We start from the raw sequence: 17,134 nt of genomic DNA on the forward strand, positions 1-17,134 counted from the left end.
CGCCCCGCCTCCTTCCTGCGCCCCCGGTCACCTCGTGGGACACCGCGTCCCCTCGCCACCGCCCCGCCGGAAAGGGCCAGGTCTGCGGCGCCTCTGCCCAGCCCGGCGGTGGGGAGCTCTCGCCGCCCTCCCGAGGCCCTGGGCAGAGCCGGGCGCGGGGACCGAAGGCGAGGTCCCGCGGCCGCCGCTCCATCCCACGCCCCCCAGCAAGGAAGGAGGGGTGCCCCGCTCCGCACCGGCCAGTGAGCCGTTCCCCCCTCCCCCCTTCCGGACCCTGGGAGGCAGAGCCTCAGGTGTGGAGGTCTGAAGCGGGGCCTCTTCTGGGGTCCCTAGGGCTCTGCCCTCCCCCAGACACAGGCCGTGTGGCCCGTGGTGTGAGGGAGTGGGCGTTAGTCATTCGTTCATTCATTCGTTCAGCCAGACGATCATTCGCCAACATCTGCTTTGTGCCAGGCCCGGAGCTGGGCTCTGGGACCAGGAGGTGGTGGAGACTCTGATCCTATTTGCGCTCTTCGGGCTCATGGTGCCTTGGGAGGGCGGTGGAACGACGGTGGCGGCAAGCCTGGACACAGCAGGGCTGGCTTGGGAGGCTGGCATGTGTAAATCTACCGTGAACTCACACCCAGCCTGTGACGTTGGCAGGTGCCATGCCATCCCCTTGGACTCGACATTGGGCTGGCATGAACCCCACCCTCTACCCACCAGCGACATTGGGCTGGCATGAGTGTGAGTTCACCCCCGCACACACTTGGGCTGGATACCGCTGGGCTGTGTCAATCCACTGCCACCCCGCAAATGCTGCTCTGACCAAGGGCCGGGGCCGGATGCCCCTGTACACATGCTGGGTGTGTGATATGGATGCCTGAGAATACACTCCCGTTCTGTCCCTGAGGAGTCCTCTTGGGGTGGGGCTGGTTGTGTGAGACAGCAAGTATGGAAGACATGTAAACACCCCCTTTCTCACTCCCCTCCCCTTTCACCCCAGGCAGCTGGAAAAGGCTGTCTCCCTGGGTCCTTACCCACCCCCCTCCTCCCATAGGGCACATGGCAGGGTGTGTGTCCCGCCCACTGCCCCCGCGCCTCTGCTGCCTGTGTGTGTGTGTGGTGTGCAAGTACATGCACACCCCTTGCACAGATCACCTGCCCGAGAGCACTGTCATCACAGCCGCAGTTAACAATTGCTGCTTGTCCTAGGTATCAGGCACTGTGCACAGCCGTGCCGGGAGGCAGGAAGTGTTACTCTTCCCTTTTTAAAACATCTGGAAACAGGTACTGGGAGAAATAGCTCCCTCCAGGTGGCCCAGAGGGTCTGGGCAGAGCTTAGATGTAGACCCAGGCTGTAAGGACTTCGAGTACTGGATTTTCTCCATTGCTACCCTCGTAGGTTGCCCCCCTCACAGCACAAAGATGCGGTTCCAGCCCCTCCACCTTGGTCTGTGGGTGCATTGGTCTCTAGACTGAGAGTCCGTGGGAATTTGTTCCAGTGACGGGTGAAAAACTGCTCTGCTTCGAGCACCAGTGCCTGGTGCGCTAACATTTTGTCTTTCCTGCTGCAGCTTCACGCTTGGCCCTTTCCCTCAGGGTAGCACAGATTCCCCTCCTCTGTGGATCAAACCGCCCAGGCTCTTCTCCCAGCCTCAGCCGCCACCGCAAGGAGCCTTTAGGATTGACCTCAGCAAGATGGGATTGCTCGTCCTCTTCTTAGCTCTTCCAGGCTCCTTTGCATTTTGTAAAGGTCCCTTCTCTTCCTAAGGCTTCTAAGCTCGCTGACTTGGAGACAACTTGTGGTGATGTGTGCACGGATGTCAAAATCTGTGTAGGATGGACTGGTGAGCTTTAGAACAAAGGGAATCCTTGGAGGTAGGAGCCCCAGTCCCTCTCTTTACAGCTAGAGAAACTGAGGCCCAAGGAAGGGCTGTAACTCAGACAGGAGTGGCTATTCAGGACCATCTACCGTGGATGGACAGGCTGATGGTCAGTCAGAAATGATCAGGCCTTCACTCTGGCGGAGAAGAGGGTGCTGTTAGAACCAAAGGAGGCTGAAGGCTGTGAGAAGCTAGACTGTGAATGAGGGAGTGTGCTCTCTGACCTGTGACGTGTTCCGTCTAAAACTGGTCAGGGGAGCCACTGACTAGAGATAGGGGTTTGCGCCTCAGGGCCACCATAGGGCATGACTCCAAGGTCATCACATTGTAGTCTAGCGAAGGCGTCCCAGACCTGTGCAGTGCACAGCCTGAGCAGCCAGCCATGGCCGTGTCAACCGTGTCACACAGGAGCTGAAGGAAGGCAGTGAAAGGGACTTCCATGCTGCCAGGAGAGCCCAGGTACAAGAGAAAATGTAATCAAGTCCTAGAAAGGATTGGATAAATGGCAGAGGGTGGATCCCCAACGGGCGACTACCAAATCTCTGGGGAGATTTCAGCACACAGAACAGGATCGTTAAGGTGCCCCGTATCCAGTCTTGAGAGAAAAGGCAAGAGGAGAGCCATTGGTCTTGCCCTGAGGGAGCGCTCCGTCTAGCGGACAAAGGAGGAGAGAGGCCTACCTTGGGGATGAAAGTCTGCAGTAGGGAGGTGAGGGCTGGCAGTGGGGAGGGGCCGGGAAATGCACAGAGCTACCCGTGGCGGCAGGCCTCAAGTGCAGTGCAGATAGAGAGGAGGCCAGTGGGGGCTTGAAACAGCGAAGGCTGAATATCTCTAGAAGTTGGGCCTTAAAGGCTGGCAGAATTTGGACAGGCAGGTGGCAAGGGGCAGGCTTCCACGGGCAGGTGAGGCTAGGAGGGTGGGATGGGAAAGGTGTAGGTATGGCGGGTGAGAATGGGGGTGGGGGGGGAGGAGGTGCCCAAAGGTGGCGAAATCTGTCTGGCTGGGGTGAAGCATCCCTAGGGGGCTGCAGAAGGCCGAGAGGAGCTCCGGAGAGCATGGGGGATGGGAGGGTTGTGTAAGGCTTGGGTGTTTTGGGGGTTTTTTTTGAGGTATGCGGGCCTCTCACTGTTGTGGCCCGTCCCGTTGCGGAGCACAGGCTCCCGACGCGCAGGCTCAGCGGCCATGGCTCACGGGCCCAGCTGCTCCGCGGCATGTGGGATCCTCCCGGACCGGGGCACGAACCCGTGTCCCCTGCATCGGCAGGCGGGCTCTCAACCACTGCGCCACCAGGGAAGCCCAGCTTGGGTGTTTTGACAGATCCCTCTGGCTGCTCCTGTGGGGGCAAAGCGAGGCCAGCCTGGCTGGGCTGTCTTAGTTGGGAAGAGTTTGTGCTGGTTCTTGCCAGCCGCACGGTCCCTCCCTTCCTCCCTGGCCCCCTCTACGCCTCCCTCCACACCCCAGCAGGTTGGCAGGGGTGTCTGCCCACCCGGGGGCAGGGCAAGTGGAAGGCCGTGCCGGGCAGGAACAGAGACAACAGCCAAGAGGGTCTTGGAACCTCTCAGGCTGGGCCAGGACCATCTGGAGAGGCGGGGCTGGGGCCACAGGGCTGGGCCTTCCAGGCTGGAGGAACCAGTTTATTTGCTGCCAAGTGTTGACCTCTGCTCTGAGGGGCGGAGCCAGCGGGCTGGACTGTATCAAACCCAGTAATTCGAGTGAGTAAAATACTGATCCTATAGTGGGAGAGCTGAGAGGACGCTTCCAGAAACTCATGTTCACAGCCCTCACCACGAGGGGACGTTGAGGCCTGCGGTGTGGGGTATTTGCCCAAGGCCACAGAAGAAGGTGGTGGCAGAGCTGGGCCCAGAACCTGTGTTTCCAGAGTTTTGGCTGGGACCTTGTTCTGCCGAGTCAGCCGCCCCCTCACATCCCAAAGCCAGACCCTCTTCTGGGCCCCCTGCTTCACGGCTCCCAGGTGGTGGCGTGGGGAGTGGCCAGAGCTCTCAGAGGACAGAGCATTTGGAAGCTTGGGAAAGGAACCAACTCTGGGATTCTCAGGACTCTGCGGGGGTGCCAGGAGATTTGAGGCACGACTCACCCAGGCCGAGGGTGCTGGATGGCTTCGCAGTGTTTCTGGGGAAGAGCGTCACGTTTCTGCGGGGAGATTGCAAATGCACCTTTTCAGGTTCCGAGGGAGAAGGCTAGGGCCGAATCAGATGACCGTGTCCCAACTCAAGGCCTTTCTAAAACTCCGCCCCCAGGAAGCCTTCAGGGCCTTCCATGCAGTCGGGGAAGTGCTGGAGCTTGGGCCAGTCTCTGGTTCCTCTGCTGAGTTACGTGTCACAGCAGCCGACCTGGCAGGCCCCAGCAGTCCCCAGATTGAGACCCTTTGCTACGTCTTAGCCCTGGCTGTGGTATGGTGTGGTGAGTCAGAGACAGCACAGTTAAAACAGAGTCCTACCCCCAGCGCCTGAAGCCCCAGTCCTAGCTGGTGTTCGAGTGGTGGAACACAGGGTATGAGGACATGGCTGGGCCCCCCTTGCTGGGGCCATGTCTGTGTCGGACTGGCCAGAAAGTGGGATGTTTTCTCGTATACATCTTAGTATACAGTGGTAATTCATGTCTAGAAGAGGCTTGGAGATCTTCTGGTCCTACCTGTTAATTATGCAAGTGGGACACTGAGGCCAGAAAGGCAAAGGGTTTTTCTCTGAGCTCTGGTGTCTTCAACGACAGAGGGTGTGAACTCCCAAGACCAGTGAGGCTTTGAGGACTGGGAGCTACTCAGTAGGCTCTGGGTGCCCCCCAGAAATTCTCTGGGATTCCAGGCTTGGGAGAGGGAGGGAGAGCGTCAGGGATTATCATCCTGGGGACAGTCTGGCTTATTTTTTGGTAGCAGTCAACATGCTTTACTGTCCGATGGCACGGCAGCATCTCTTTGAAGTAGGGCTGATGTTGTTCCCATTTTATGGATGAGAAAACTGAGGCCTGGAAATGTTAAGTGTCTGGTTCTAGGGTCACACATAAAGTCAGAGGCAGAGCTGGAATTAGAACTTAAGTCTCTTCTCTTGGATTCAGCATTCCTAGGAGTTGGACTGTGTAACAAAGAACAGACCTGGCTCGGTCACTGGTTGCCCTTGAACTGCCCCTCCGGTCTCAGTTTCCTCGTTTGTAAAAGGGGAATGGGAAGGAAAGAGTTCGGGGGACAGGACAGCTCTGAGTTTGCTCCAGTTCAAATACTGCTCTCTTTTCCTTCTTGGCCTCGCTCTCCACTGGCTTTACTGTGCCTTTTGGGCCCTCACCTCCTCCCTTCTCCTCCCTCACAAGGGTGGTGGGGATGGGAGGACAAATGGGAAGCTGGGCACCGGGACATGGAGAGCACCTGCCTCTTCGGGGTCCCGGGGCCCCAGCCTATCACCAGATCTTCAGCCAGGAGCCACGTGGAAGGGTGCGGCAAGGGCCCCCAGGGGAAGGGCTGGGGGTGGGGGGAGAATGCATAACAGATGAGTTTGGAAATCAAATGGGATCTGAGCTCCCCACCCACCCCCTCAAATCTCTTTATACTCCCTCTTCTACAATTCTTGTTTTCTAAAGAGAAGGGAAATGCTACACTGCAGCCCCTTTCGCAAACGAATGGGAGCCTTAGTGAGTCACTCCGGAGGTAAATCCCACCTCCAGGGCCCCGAGTCTGCCTGCCTGCGGAGGCCTGCAGAGCCGTGTGGCCACCGGGGGGCGCGCGTGTGAGGTGCCCCTGCCTGTCAGCGGCTGTGGGTGGGCGCTGGGTCCCTGCAGTGGTGCCCCCACCCCGCCTCCTCCAGACTCTCCGCAGGGTGGCGTTCGTGAGGTTCGCTCGCGGATGGGGTCACGGCTCAAGCTGGGGCCCGGCTGAGGCTGGGGGTGGCACGCAGGGACTTGGGCTGTGACCTGAGTGTGGGGTGAATACAGGACCTGCGGGGGCGGGCGCTGTGGTTCTGGGGCGGTCAGGGCTGGCAGGGGGGCAGGTGCTAATGCATCTGCCTCTAGAAACCGGAGTTCTCGGGCGTCAAGCTGTTCTCTCCAGGTGTCCTGGTGGAGGGATGTGTGTGTGCTTGTCTGGAGCCTCATCTTCCGCTTTGAGGGTCAGCCTGTTAACTTGCAGACCTGGGGCAGGGAAGGCCAGCGAGGAGGTGTTCCCCCTCCTAGATGACCCGTTGTTCGGGAGGGAGGGGAAGTAGCCATCTGTTAGCCGGGGATGCCAAACAAGGGTTGAAAGCAAAAATAGAAACGCATTGGGTTCTGTCTGGGAGGGGCGTGGAGTTCTGGTGGATCCGAGAGGCCTCTTCCGAGCCGTCTGCCGCCGATCCTGTGTTTGCTCGGCTCAGTGTTTGCAGAGCACGTCATGTCCTGCGCTCCTGACCTCCTCGGGGATCTAGGTGTGCAGGATCCGGGCTGCGGGCTCGAGGGGCTGCAACTGTTCCACGAGTCTGTCTTTGGGAGGTTTGGGGCTGCTGTGGCCATGGTCCAGCTTGCTAGCTTGCTGTCCTCCTGATCAGAGCTCCCTTTGGCCTGCCATACCCGCCCCCCCGCCGCCAGTCCTCCAACTTCCCACCCCCCCGTGAGGCTGGTCTCAGCTGAGCAATTCTGAAATCATCCCTTGTGGTAAAAGGAGCTATTTTCAGCCTTCCCATTACTGCCCAGTGGGGGGTGGGGTGGGGTGGTGTTTATCCCTTTGCTGCCTTTTTCTCTCCTTCTTGTACAGTGTAATCTGGAGCAGCGGCGAGAGCATTACGCAGCCCTGCCTCCGGGGTCCCGGCTGGCAATTCCCGGTGCTGTGATTTGGCACCAAATGCAGAGCCTGGGGCAGAGGCAACCCTGGGCCCCATCCTTGCTCTGTAGTCACTCCAGAGTGGCAGGTGGCACAGATGACCTGTCGCAGTCACCTTGGCCCTGGCCGGTGGGGACAGCTCCCCTGCTGCTGCTTGCTTCAGGCCGACGGTAGCCTTTGGTGACCTCACCGAAAAGCTGGCCAGCTCCCTGAGGTGGCGGCTCTAAAGGAGCCCCCAGCATGCTCCGCTGACTCTGTGACCCTCCCCAATCTGGTCTCCCCATGCCCTGATCGGATGCCTGGGTCCCTCCTGGTCTCTTGTTCCCTGCTCCCCTCAGTGGGTCCTGGGGTGATCTGAAGGGGCCCCTCCGTCCTGTCTTTTGGGCTCCCCCGCCCTCCTGAGGAGCCTGCAGGTGGCAGAGCCATCGGTGGTGAGTTGGCAGATGCTCTGGGAGCTCCCTTTAGAGGCAGGAGAAAACCTCTCCCTTATGGAGTGAGAGTCTGGTGGGACAGAGTCTGGTGGGACATCTGGGGCTTGAGAGAATTGTTCCAAATAACTCAGAACTGTTGGGAGCCGAACTGGCAGAGCAAATGAAAGTACAATAGATAGCCAAAGCTATTAATCACTAATTCTCTCCTAAATCAGGTAATTAATGGGTATTTAAGTAGCATATTTATGAGATACCAGCAGGTCTTCAAAAAGCACATTTTTTCCCAAAGCGACTGGTTGGCCCAACTGTGTCCTGCTGGGAGACTGGGGTTGTCATCCCACCCCCAGGCCACCCCAGGCACAGGGAGCATGATGGGAGGCAGGTCCCGTCTGAGCTTCCCTTTTGGCATTGCAAAGAGGGATCGGAGCCCTTCTGAACTGACCTCACTGGGCTGTCGTGAGGATGATAGGAAGTGAAAGCCATACAGATCCCGGGCAGCGGTGTAAAATGCTGTACAGAATTTAGTGTTAGCTGTGAAAATAGCCTTGAAGTTATAGGATACAGTGCCTTGATTGTGCCCGGTGCTGTTTATGGCCAGGGTCAGGCGTCAGTCGGTGGCTAGAGGCATTCCTTTGTTTTGAGTCATTGCCGACCGTGTGTCTGGGTCTGTGACTGAGTCAAGGCTTAGTGTGTGGCTTCACGGCCTGGTTTGAGATCAGGTCCCAGTTGTTCTGTGATCGGGGTTGTGACTTGATCTGTGGTCAGCTCGAGGTTAGGCTGTGGTTGAGGTCAAGGTTGGGCCATGGCTAGTCTCAGGAAAATTCAGCCTTAGTTCTTGTGTCCACCCCTGGACTGATGGAGCTATGTGGGTCCCCTGGAAGCTGGATTCCTTCAGGGTCCTCCGGGATCTGGGCTCCAGGTGCTGGGAACCCCAGCACACAGGCCCTTCTGGGACTCCTGGCATGTGCCCTGAAACAGCCCAGCACACGAGCTCGTCAGTGGCGCTTACAGCAGTTTGGGAGATAGTTAGGACATGTTTCTATAGCAACCAACCCCCAACCAGCACTGGTTTCCTTCAATAATGCCTTTTTCTGGAAGCAGCTTCTCCTGGCCTCTTGTTTCTCCCTGGGTGGCCCCGTAGCCCCTTGAAGGCTGAGCATGGGCTGGTTGGCCCTGACTGGCCTGGTCAGACTCATCCTGACCCAGAGAAGGGGCCTGAGGGCATTCCCTATGGGATACTTCCCTGAGAGGGGGCCCTCCTGAGATCTACCTGGTGCTGGGCCATGCTGAGTATAACAAGAGATTTCTCTGTGCCCAGCCCTGGGCTGGAAGAGGCTATGGGCCTGGGGAGGATTCCTACCAGGTTTCTGCCTGGGGGAACCCACAGCCCAGTGGGACAGGCAGGCCTGGACCTAGTCTGCAGACTGGTGCTCTGATGGGCACAGGTAAAGGATGTCATGGAAGTACAGAAGAGGCAGGTACCCAGACGAGCACTGGGGTCAAAGAAGGCTTTCAGCTGGGGTAGGGTGGGGATGGAGGGTATTTCAGGTACCAGGAGGTTCAGGAGCGAAGTCTTGGAGGGAAAGAACATGGTATGGGCTGGGGTGGGGGGCGAGGGGGGCCCTTCCCAGTGGCGACGTGTTGCTGGAACCCAGACTTATGGGTAGAGGGGCTTGCAGACAGAGCAGGTCCTGGCCTTAGGTAGCTCAAGGTTTGGGGGGCAGATAAGACACAGCCCCAGGAAGCTGCGCCGGTGGAGAGGAGAGAAGGGCCAGCCGTGCACCAGGGGCAGCCCCAAGACTGTCGGGGGCTTCGGAGCTTCCAGCCTCAGGGTGAGGAGGGCAGTTCCTGCTCTGCCCTCTGGGCTCCCATTCCAGGGGCTGGAGAAGCAGAGGGGCCCACTCTTGGGACCTCCCACCTGTGAAAGGACCAGAGAAAGGCCCGTGGATATCATGATTTATTTATGTTATTTAACAAACCCTTTTATAGCACTGAGTGCCAGGCACCATGCCAAACCTTTCTCAAATATTCATTCACGGAATCTTCATAGCGACCCTAGGGAAGGACTATTATTACCCCCATTTTACAGAGGGGGAGACTGAAGCACAGGGCGGTGTGGTGACATTTATTAAGATCACCAGTTGAGAAGTGGCAGAGCTGACAGTGAGAGGAGGAAGGAAGCCAGGGCTGCGGGAGGAGGGGCAGAGAGGAGGTGGGCCTTCAGAGTCCCCCCAGCCTGCCAGTAGGAGCCTCACTCAGACTCTGCATCTCTCACTCTGCATCCAGCAAGTGGATGGACCCCTGGGACCCCAGGCCAGAACTGTGAAGTGCGATTCTAAGTGTGTGTGTGTGTCGGGGGCGGGGGTGGGGGGGCTGTGTGGGCCACGTTTGGGCTCTGAACTCTACGTGTCCACGGGGCTCCCACTGCCCACGGGACGTCTGGCAGCCTGATGGTTTCTGCAGCATTGATTGTCAGCAGTTAGACCCAGATGCTTGCGCTTGTAGAGCCTGCCATCCCCGTGTGTGTGTGTGTGTGTGTGTGTGTGTGTGTGTGTGTGTGTGAGAGAGAGAGAGAGAGAGAGAGAGAGAGAGAGAGAGAGAGAGAGAGAGAGAGGGGAGACAGAGACAGACTGGAAACGAGGGACCTGCCTGAATGAGCCCACAGCCGAGCTCTTTTCTCCCCCTCGGCCCCGTCCTCTCCGAGGCACAGATTGCTGGAATCCCGCAGGCCTGCCAGGCCGTGGTTTCAGATGTGGCCTCAGGCAGGACTGGGCACCGAAGCTGTGGCCACACTCACGGGCATTAGGCTCAGAGCCAGGCAGCCCACCTTGGCCAGCTCAGAGGTGCTTGTGACTCCCTGGAGGTCTGGAAATTGGTAGGTGTCACTTGAACACCCACAGGGCCGTGGCTGTCACAGCAGACACCTATGTCCCCTCCCTTGCTCTGATGAGCCAGACTTCTTACTCTTGAGGAGAAGGTTCTGGATCCAGCGTCTCTTGGAAATGGCCCGATTGCTTTGACCCATGTCTCTACTCCCTCCCACCCTGCCCCAGCCTGGCCAACCCTGCCCACCCTTCCTTTAAGGCTCAGCTTGGGCCTCCTCCCCCAGGGAGGACTCTGGGCCCTTCAGCCTGCAGGGTGTCTGCCTCTGGGAGGTCCTGTCCACACCTATGAGACGAGGTAGGGGTGGCATTTAGCCCAGAGTCTAGGCTGCCCACCCCTCCTTTGTCCTGTGCCCTGTGCAGGGGCTGTGCAGGGCTGGGCCCCGAGGCTGGCACTCAGGAGCCGGGATTGAGCCCATTCAGCTCTGTCCCCAACTCCTTCCTCCTGGGCACCACCTGGCCCAAGGTCTGGCCCAGGAAGAGTCGGCCAATACCCACCTCCCTCACTTTACTGTACCTGGGCTTTCCTCACTGTGAAATGTCTTTCCCCTCAGACTGGGCTCCTGAGAGCAGGGCGGTGACTCCCTTCTGGTGGGGCTGACCCTCAGGCCGGGGCTGCCCTGGGCTCCCTGGTACTGGGCAGAGTACCCACTGCTGGCTCCTGTCCATCTGCCTATTCCTGCGTCCCTGGGAGCCAGGGCCCAGGTGGGGAAGTGGGTGACCTCTGGCTGCACCCACGCTGGGGAGACCCAGGCCTGTGACAAGGTCGAGGAGACCACACTGGACCTGATGGTGGCGGGTAGATGCGCCAGGAGAGAGGGCGGGGTTGGCTTCTAGCAGCCCCTCCCACTGCAGGCCCCCCACCCTACCCCGAGCTTTGCTGGGGGATCAGCGTATCGTGGGGTGTGAAGGATCGTTTGTTTCTCTCTGGATTGCCGGGAAGGATTGAGATATTCCCCTTTCTCTTTTATCCTGACTTAGAGGTTTTTTTTTTTAATTTGGCCATGCCTCGAGGCATGCGGGATCTTAGTTCCCCGACCAGGGATCGAGCCCACACCCCCTGCATTGGAAGCGTGGAGTCTTAACCACTTGACCCCCAGGGAAGTCCCCTGATTTAGAGTTTTTGAATAAGTGTGGTAGAGAAGGTGGGACAGGAGGAGTCTGCTGGAAGAAGTAGGCTGAGCCTTGGGGTTGCGGAAGGGACTCTGCAGCCTGGGAAGGGAAGAGAAGAGGAGACCTGGGCTCCGTGCCCTGAGCTCTGCTACAGAGCACCCAACATGGTGGTCCTGAGCACAGACCCTGGAGTCATATGGACCTGGCTTCAAATCTTGCTTCCATCACTTATTAGCTTTATGACCTCAATCGAATGACTTCACACCTCTGAACTTTTATTTCCTGAGCTGTAAGATGGGGATTCATGACACCCACTCCACGAGGCTTGGTTAGGATTACTTTAGATAATACCTGTGAAGCAGCTAGCAGATCATTTTTGTTCATTCGCTTGTTTGCCAAACACCCCTTGGCCCTCTTTCACCTGGGACCCTGTACGGGACACAGAAAATGCAGAGAAGTGGAGGGCAGGGGCCCACCTCCAAGAGATCGTGCTTCTGGGCCTTTGCCCTCGCTGTTCTGGGATCATGGCACCCACCTTCTCTGACTCTCAAGATCACGTATGGCCTTTAGCAACCTGACCTGTGCCCCCTATCTCTTGGGAGACCTCCTGACCCTCTTGGGCATCTGTGTTTCCCTCTTCCTGAAGTGTGCAGGTGATAGACGCTGGGTGGAGGTTGGAACCTTAAAATCCACCTGTGCTGAGCTCCCATCCGCAACAAGCAGGCAACCCCCTACCTTATCCTAACCCTAAGCTTAACCCTATTCTTACCTGGTCTGGCTTCATTTCCTCTCTCACCTCCCCTCCGTCACTTGTTCCAGCTCTTATCACAGGCTCTCATCCTTCTCCTCTGCCTGTCCATCCCACACGTGTGTGCCAGGAGCATGCATACACATACAGACGTACACACTCACGCTTAGCATGTCTGGCTGTGTCTCATCATTCAAGTCTCCACTGATCCGACACCTTTCCAGAAAAGTCTTCCCCTCACACCCCTCCCAAGATACCCTGTCTATCACTGTTTTCCTTTTTTGAAGTATGATCTTTGCCGTTCACTAAAAAGCCTGCACCCTGAAGGAAGAGATGAAGGGAGCATCTTCCACCCAGAAGCCAGGTGACGGCTGCTTCTTAACACGATCCGTACTTATAGGTTCTTTTTTACACCAGGGTAGATAACCGAGATCCCTCCACATACATAACTTTCCGGAGGTTGTTTGCAAGAAGGGAGGAACTGTAGCAGGTTTAAACAAACTTACGGTGTGTATTTTAAAAACCAGTGCAAGTATGCATTCTGAAAACAAAGAAGATAAAAGTAAACCAGATAAAAGACGCCTTTGAAGAGAAAATCAACTGTAGATTTCTGCCACAAAGGAGAGTCAACCATCAGGTGAAGGGTTCATGTGGGAGGAGAAACAGCGCTGGTTCAGTGTTTATAACTCGAACACGTGACAGAGTTCTTTTGGTGACGGGGCCGATCGCCCTTGTCATCATCCCTCGGTGGATGTACAGATCCACGCGTTCATGCCTGTCTATTCTCCAGGCTGTAATTACACCGTAGGAGACGCTCAAGGAAGGAGGACGTGGTGGAGGTAGGAAGGGACCGTTTTACTTTCTTCCCAGCACTTTCTACTGCTGAAACGATCTTTGCTGCTTCCTTGTTCCAGGTCTGCTTTCCCTGCCCACTGCCACCATCACCCACACCCCGCAGAGTGTCCACGCTGGGAGAGCCCCATGGCCGGGCACCCCCTGTCCCTCTTATTGACCTCAGTGTCCCTAGCATCTCACACAGCGCCCTGCAGGATGGACAGCTCCCTTTGACACCCAGAAGCTCCTTCCCTCTCTGCCCACCTCTAGCTGGGAGAACATCTCCCTCAAATGGAGCTGAACTGGCCTCCCTGCAGCCTTCCCTGCTGGTGGGTTCTCCCCAAGGCCAGCCCGTCATGCATGTTATGGGTGTTGCGCTGACCTAAGATGATGGTGGCCTGCAAGGATGGATGTGGTGGTGGGAGTGAGGGAGGGACAACTTCCAGAGCTCTCCTCTTTTCCTCAGGCTCCAGCACACACTCTATTTAGGAGGGAGAGGTTGGCAGGAATATCCTTGCCCTTCTTCATTCTCAGGTGGAGTATATACTGTACAGGTATGAGACCCACCATTACCAGGACCTTCTTGCTGAACCCTCACTATTCAAACTCAGGACCCAAATCGACTCAGATACAGCTTCAGACAAACCCATCGCTACTTAAACCCTTGCTGCTAACCATCCAAAACTCAGGAGCCAAGTAGATGAGGCTGACATGACTGTCCTGAGTATCCAGATTCTTGCTTTCTTAGTAATGGAATAGATTTGGACAGCAAGGGATATTTACACATTAATATAGGATGCCTGATAGTTTTTATACCTTTAGCATCTATAAAAGGGGTAGGTTTAAAAAAAAAAGGGATAGGTTTATATGAGAAAACATATAAAATTAGTGTAAAATCAAGAAGAAGTTTACGTGATTGTATTCTTTGAATCACAGAAATCTTCACATACATTTGATTTATACCTAAGCACTTCTTTATTTTATTTTGATACTATTGTAAATGGTATTGTTTTTCAGATTTCAAATTCCAGTTCATTGCTGACATACAGGATTGCAACTGACTTTTGGTTTTTTTTTTGCGGTACGTGGGCCTCTCACTGTTGTGGCCTCTCCCACTGCGGAGCACAGGCTCTGGACGCGCAGGCTCAGCGGCCATGGCTCACGGGCCCAGCCGCTCCGCAGCATGTGGGATCTTCCCGGACCGGGGCACGAACCCTTGTCCCCTGCATCGGCAGGCGGACTCTCAACCACTGCACCACCAGGGAAGCCCTGACTTTTGTATTTTGATCTTGTAGCCTGCAATCTCGCTACACTCAATTATTAGTTCCAGTAGGTTCTTTTTTGGTAGATTTTGCAGAGTTTTTGTTTTGTTTTCTAGATAGACAATCATGCCATCTGAGAATAAAAGCAGTTTTATTTTTTCTCTTCCAACATGTATACCTTTTATTTATTTTTCTTGTCTTGTTGCACTAGCTAGAACTTCCCCCACATACATTTGGGAAACGGTCCCATATCCACGTTAGAAATACTCAGTTATGGTGAATCTCGATTCTCAAACTCCCTCGCAATAAATCCAGGGGTCACGGGCAGGAAATTGCTGATCAGCCTGTCATGCCATCCACACTGTTGGGTGAGAATCAAAAGCTTAGAGGGTCCCCACAGAGAGTGTATGGCAGACCCAGCTTTACACCTAGAAGTGACTCCCAGGTCAGTGTTCCCTGTGGCCTCTGCCTTTTCTGTGTTTCAGAAAGTGCTTTTGGCCTGGCTCCAAGCCATGGAGCTCAAGCTGGGTGTGTGTTTGGGAGTCTGTGGTGGGTGGGGCAGAAGGGACAGGCAGGAGGGCTGTGTCCCTGGGCTGACCTGTGCTGGCCTCTCCCTTCAGGAACAGTTTACGTTCTGAGATCTGAGCTCAGGGCAGGGAACAGTGCCAGCATCCTGCAGGGTGACTCGGTGTGGGGAGCTGAGGCTGCAGCAGATTTTCTGAGGACTGCATCGTGATGGGCATTCTAGCCATGGCTGGGGGAATGCCCACCTCTCACTGGTTCATGCACATCTACTATGTGCCAGACTGGCTCCTCAAACATCAGTCAGAGTTGAAAAGTTTCAGGGGAAAGTCTCTGTCAGATTCCTCATTGCACAGACGGGGAAACTGAGGTAGGGGCGTTGCTGATGCAAGAACCCACATGTACTGGATGGCCAGGGCCATACGGTGGAAGACGTACCTTGTGTGCACGGCGATTTTACTGTTTTCCATTGAATTAAGATGCAGTCAATTGTAAGATGCGTCATTATTTTCTATACCCCAGGAAAGAATAAACAATGCCAACTAAATGAGGACATGCCATCATGTAAGACACACCCCAATTTTAAAGATGCTGAAGTGTGAAAAAAATGTACGTCTTAGAACGGATAAGATGAATTTATAAAATTAATAGTCATATGGAATTATATGTGCAGGGTAAAAAATTGAGTTTTCCCTGCTTCTTATCAAATTCTACTCTGTAGAGATAATCTCTATTGACGTTTCGGTGCCTGTCCTTCCGGACATTTTAATGCATGTGTGAGTACATTTATATAATAATTACTGCTGTGAACACTTGCTATATGCTAGGCCCTGTGCTAAGCACCTCGATGTATTTTATTTCATCTTTACAGTAAGCTCATGGGGCAGGTATGAGCTTTCCTCACTTTATAGCAGAGGAAAATGAGGCACAGAGAGGTGGAGGGACTCACTTGACATCACACAGCTTCTAAGAGGCAAGGGCCTGAGCCTGAATCTAGGCCTCTTCCAACCTCGGACCCTGAGTTCTTAACTAACGTGCTGTACGTACCCTCAGTGTGCAGGTATAAGTATATTTTTCAAAAATGGGGTCAAAAGATACCTACGGTTCTGGGACCAATGTGCATTTTTTTTCTTCTACCCATACTCCGTGGGCATCTTTCCATGTCAGTACATAAGGAGCTACTTGATTTTCCTACCAGTTGCAAAGAATTCCCCTGGTGACTGTGTATGAATGTATGTCTGATCCTCTGTGGATGGACACCGGGATTTCTTCCAGTTTATTGGTATTACCAGAACACTAAGATGATCAACTACATATTACCATCTTTGTATACTTCTCTGATTATTTCCTCAGGAAAATTACCAGGTCAATTTTCTTCTAACACTTTTATGGTTTTTTTTTTTTTTTTGCGATACGCGGGCCTCTCACTGCTGTGGCCTCTCCCGTTGCGGAGCAACAGGCTCCGGACGCGCAGGCTCAGCGGCCATGGCTCACGGGCCCAGCCGCTCCGCGGCATGTGGGATCCTCCCGGACTGGGGCACGAACCCGTGTCCCCTGCATCGGCAGGCGGATCCTCAACCACTGCGCCACCGGGGAAGCCCCACTTTTATGGTTTTAATGTTTACAATTAGATTGGAATTCATCTGCCATCTCCAGTAGTTCACGTGTCGAGGGAGCAGGTGGAGGGGTTCCTGGATGTGCCGGGCATCAGCTGGTTCCATGAGAGTCCCAAAGTGACAAGTAAAGGGGGCTCTGAGAATGGGGGTCAGGGGAGGAGGCTTCTGACCCAGCTCTGCCTCTGGCCTTCCTCCCTCCCGTCGTGGGGTAGGAGGTGGGTTGAGGCTGAGTCCAGGGCAAGGGGCCGCATTCTGTATATGCACTTGCTCCTGCCTGCTCTGGAGATCCTCTCAGCCCCATGTCCTGGCCTCTGCAGATGTTAATAATAATAGCAGTCACCATCACTGAACGCCCCCCGAGATAGAGGCGCTGAGCATGCATTATTTCTGATCCTTCGAGCTCGGGATTGATTGTTGCCGATATTTTGTAGAAGGGGAAACTGAGGCTGTGGTATGGAGAGGAAATGGCCACAGAGGTTGCAAATGGCAGAGACGGGGTGGAACTCAAGTTCAGGTCCCCCTTCTCTTAGTGTGGGGCTTTTTCCCCAGGGGAGGCTGCAGTCCTTCCCTGGCCTGCACACGTGTGCAACAGACATCACTAATGCCCTTCAGGGTGTCTGCTTCTCCTCGCCTCCACCCTCTTAAAGCTGGGTTTGGTCACGTGACTTGCTTTGGCCAATGACATGAGCAGAAGTGTGTCACGTGTGGGAAGACTCATTTACGACTGGGCGTGCCTTTCTGTGCTCTCCTTCCCTGCTTCCGCAAAACTCGAAGTCTAGATTCGAGATGCTGGCGTCATAAGGTGGCGTCTTTGAGTGACCGCCGTGGCCAGAGGCCCCTTCCTAGCTGTGTGTGAGTGAGGAATGAACCGTTATTTTTTTTTTTTTTTTGCGGTACGCGGGCCTCTCACTGTTGCGGCCTCTCCCGTTGCGGAGCACAGGCTCCGGACGCGCAGGCTCAGCGGCCATGGCTCACGGGCCCAGCCACTCCGCGGCACGTGGGATCCTCCCGGACCGGGGCACGAACCCATGTCCCCTGCATCGGCAGGCGGACCCTCAACCAC

The 17,134-nt window shown here is 55.5% G+C and overlaps 1 protein-coding gene across 1 annotated transcript in view; it reads left to right on the top strand.

The window, feature by feature from the left end:
• Positions 1–17,134, top strand: part of PITPNM3 (PITPNM family member 3) — an 88,574-nt gene that overhangs the window by 441 nt on the left and 70,999 nt on the right. The window contains exons 2-5 of the mRNA XM_024736166.1: positions 102–301; positions 4,124–4,286; positions 5,187–5,307; positions 10,585–10,775. Coding sequence (XP_024591934.1) covers positions 102–301; positions 4,124–4,286; positions 5,187–5,307; positions 10,585–10,775 — 675 coding nt within the window. The remainder of the gene's footprint in view (positions 1–101; positions 302–4,123; positions 4,287–5,186; positions 5,308–10,584; positions 10,776–17,134) is intronic.

Source organism: Neophocaena asiaeorientalis, unplaced genomic scaffold (assembly GCF_003031525.2).
Source record: "Neophocaena asiaeorientalis asiaeorientalis breed wild unplaced genomic scaffold, Neophocaena_asiaeorientalis_V1.1 scaffold129, whole genome shotgun sequence".
Classification (NCBI taxonomy): domain Eukaryota; kingdom Metazoa; phylum Chordata; class Mammalia; order Artiodactyla; family Phocoenidae; genus Neophocaena; species Neophocaena asiaeorientalis.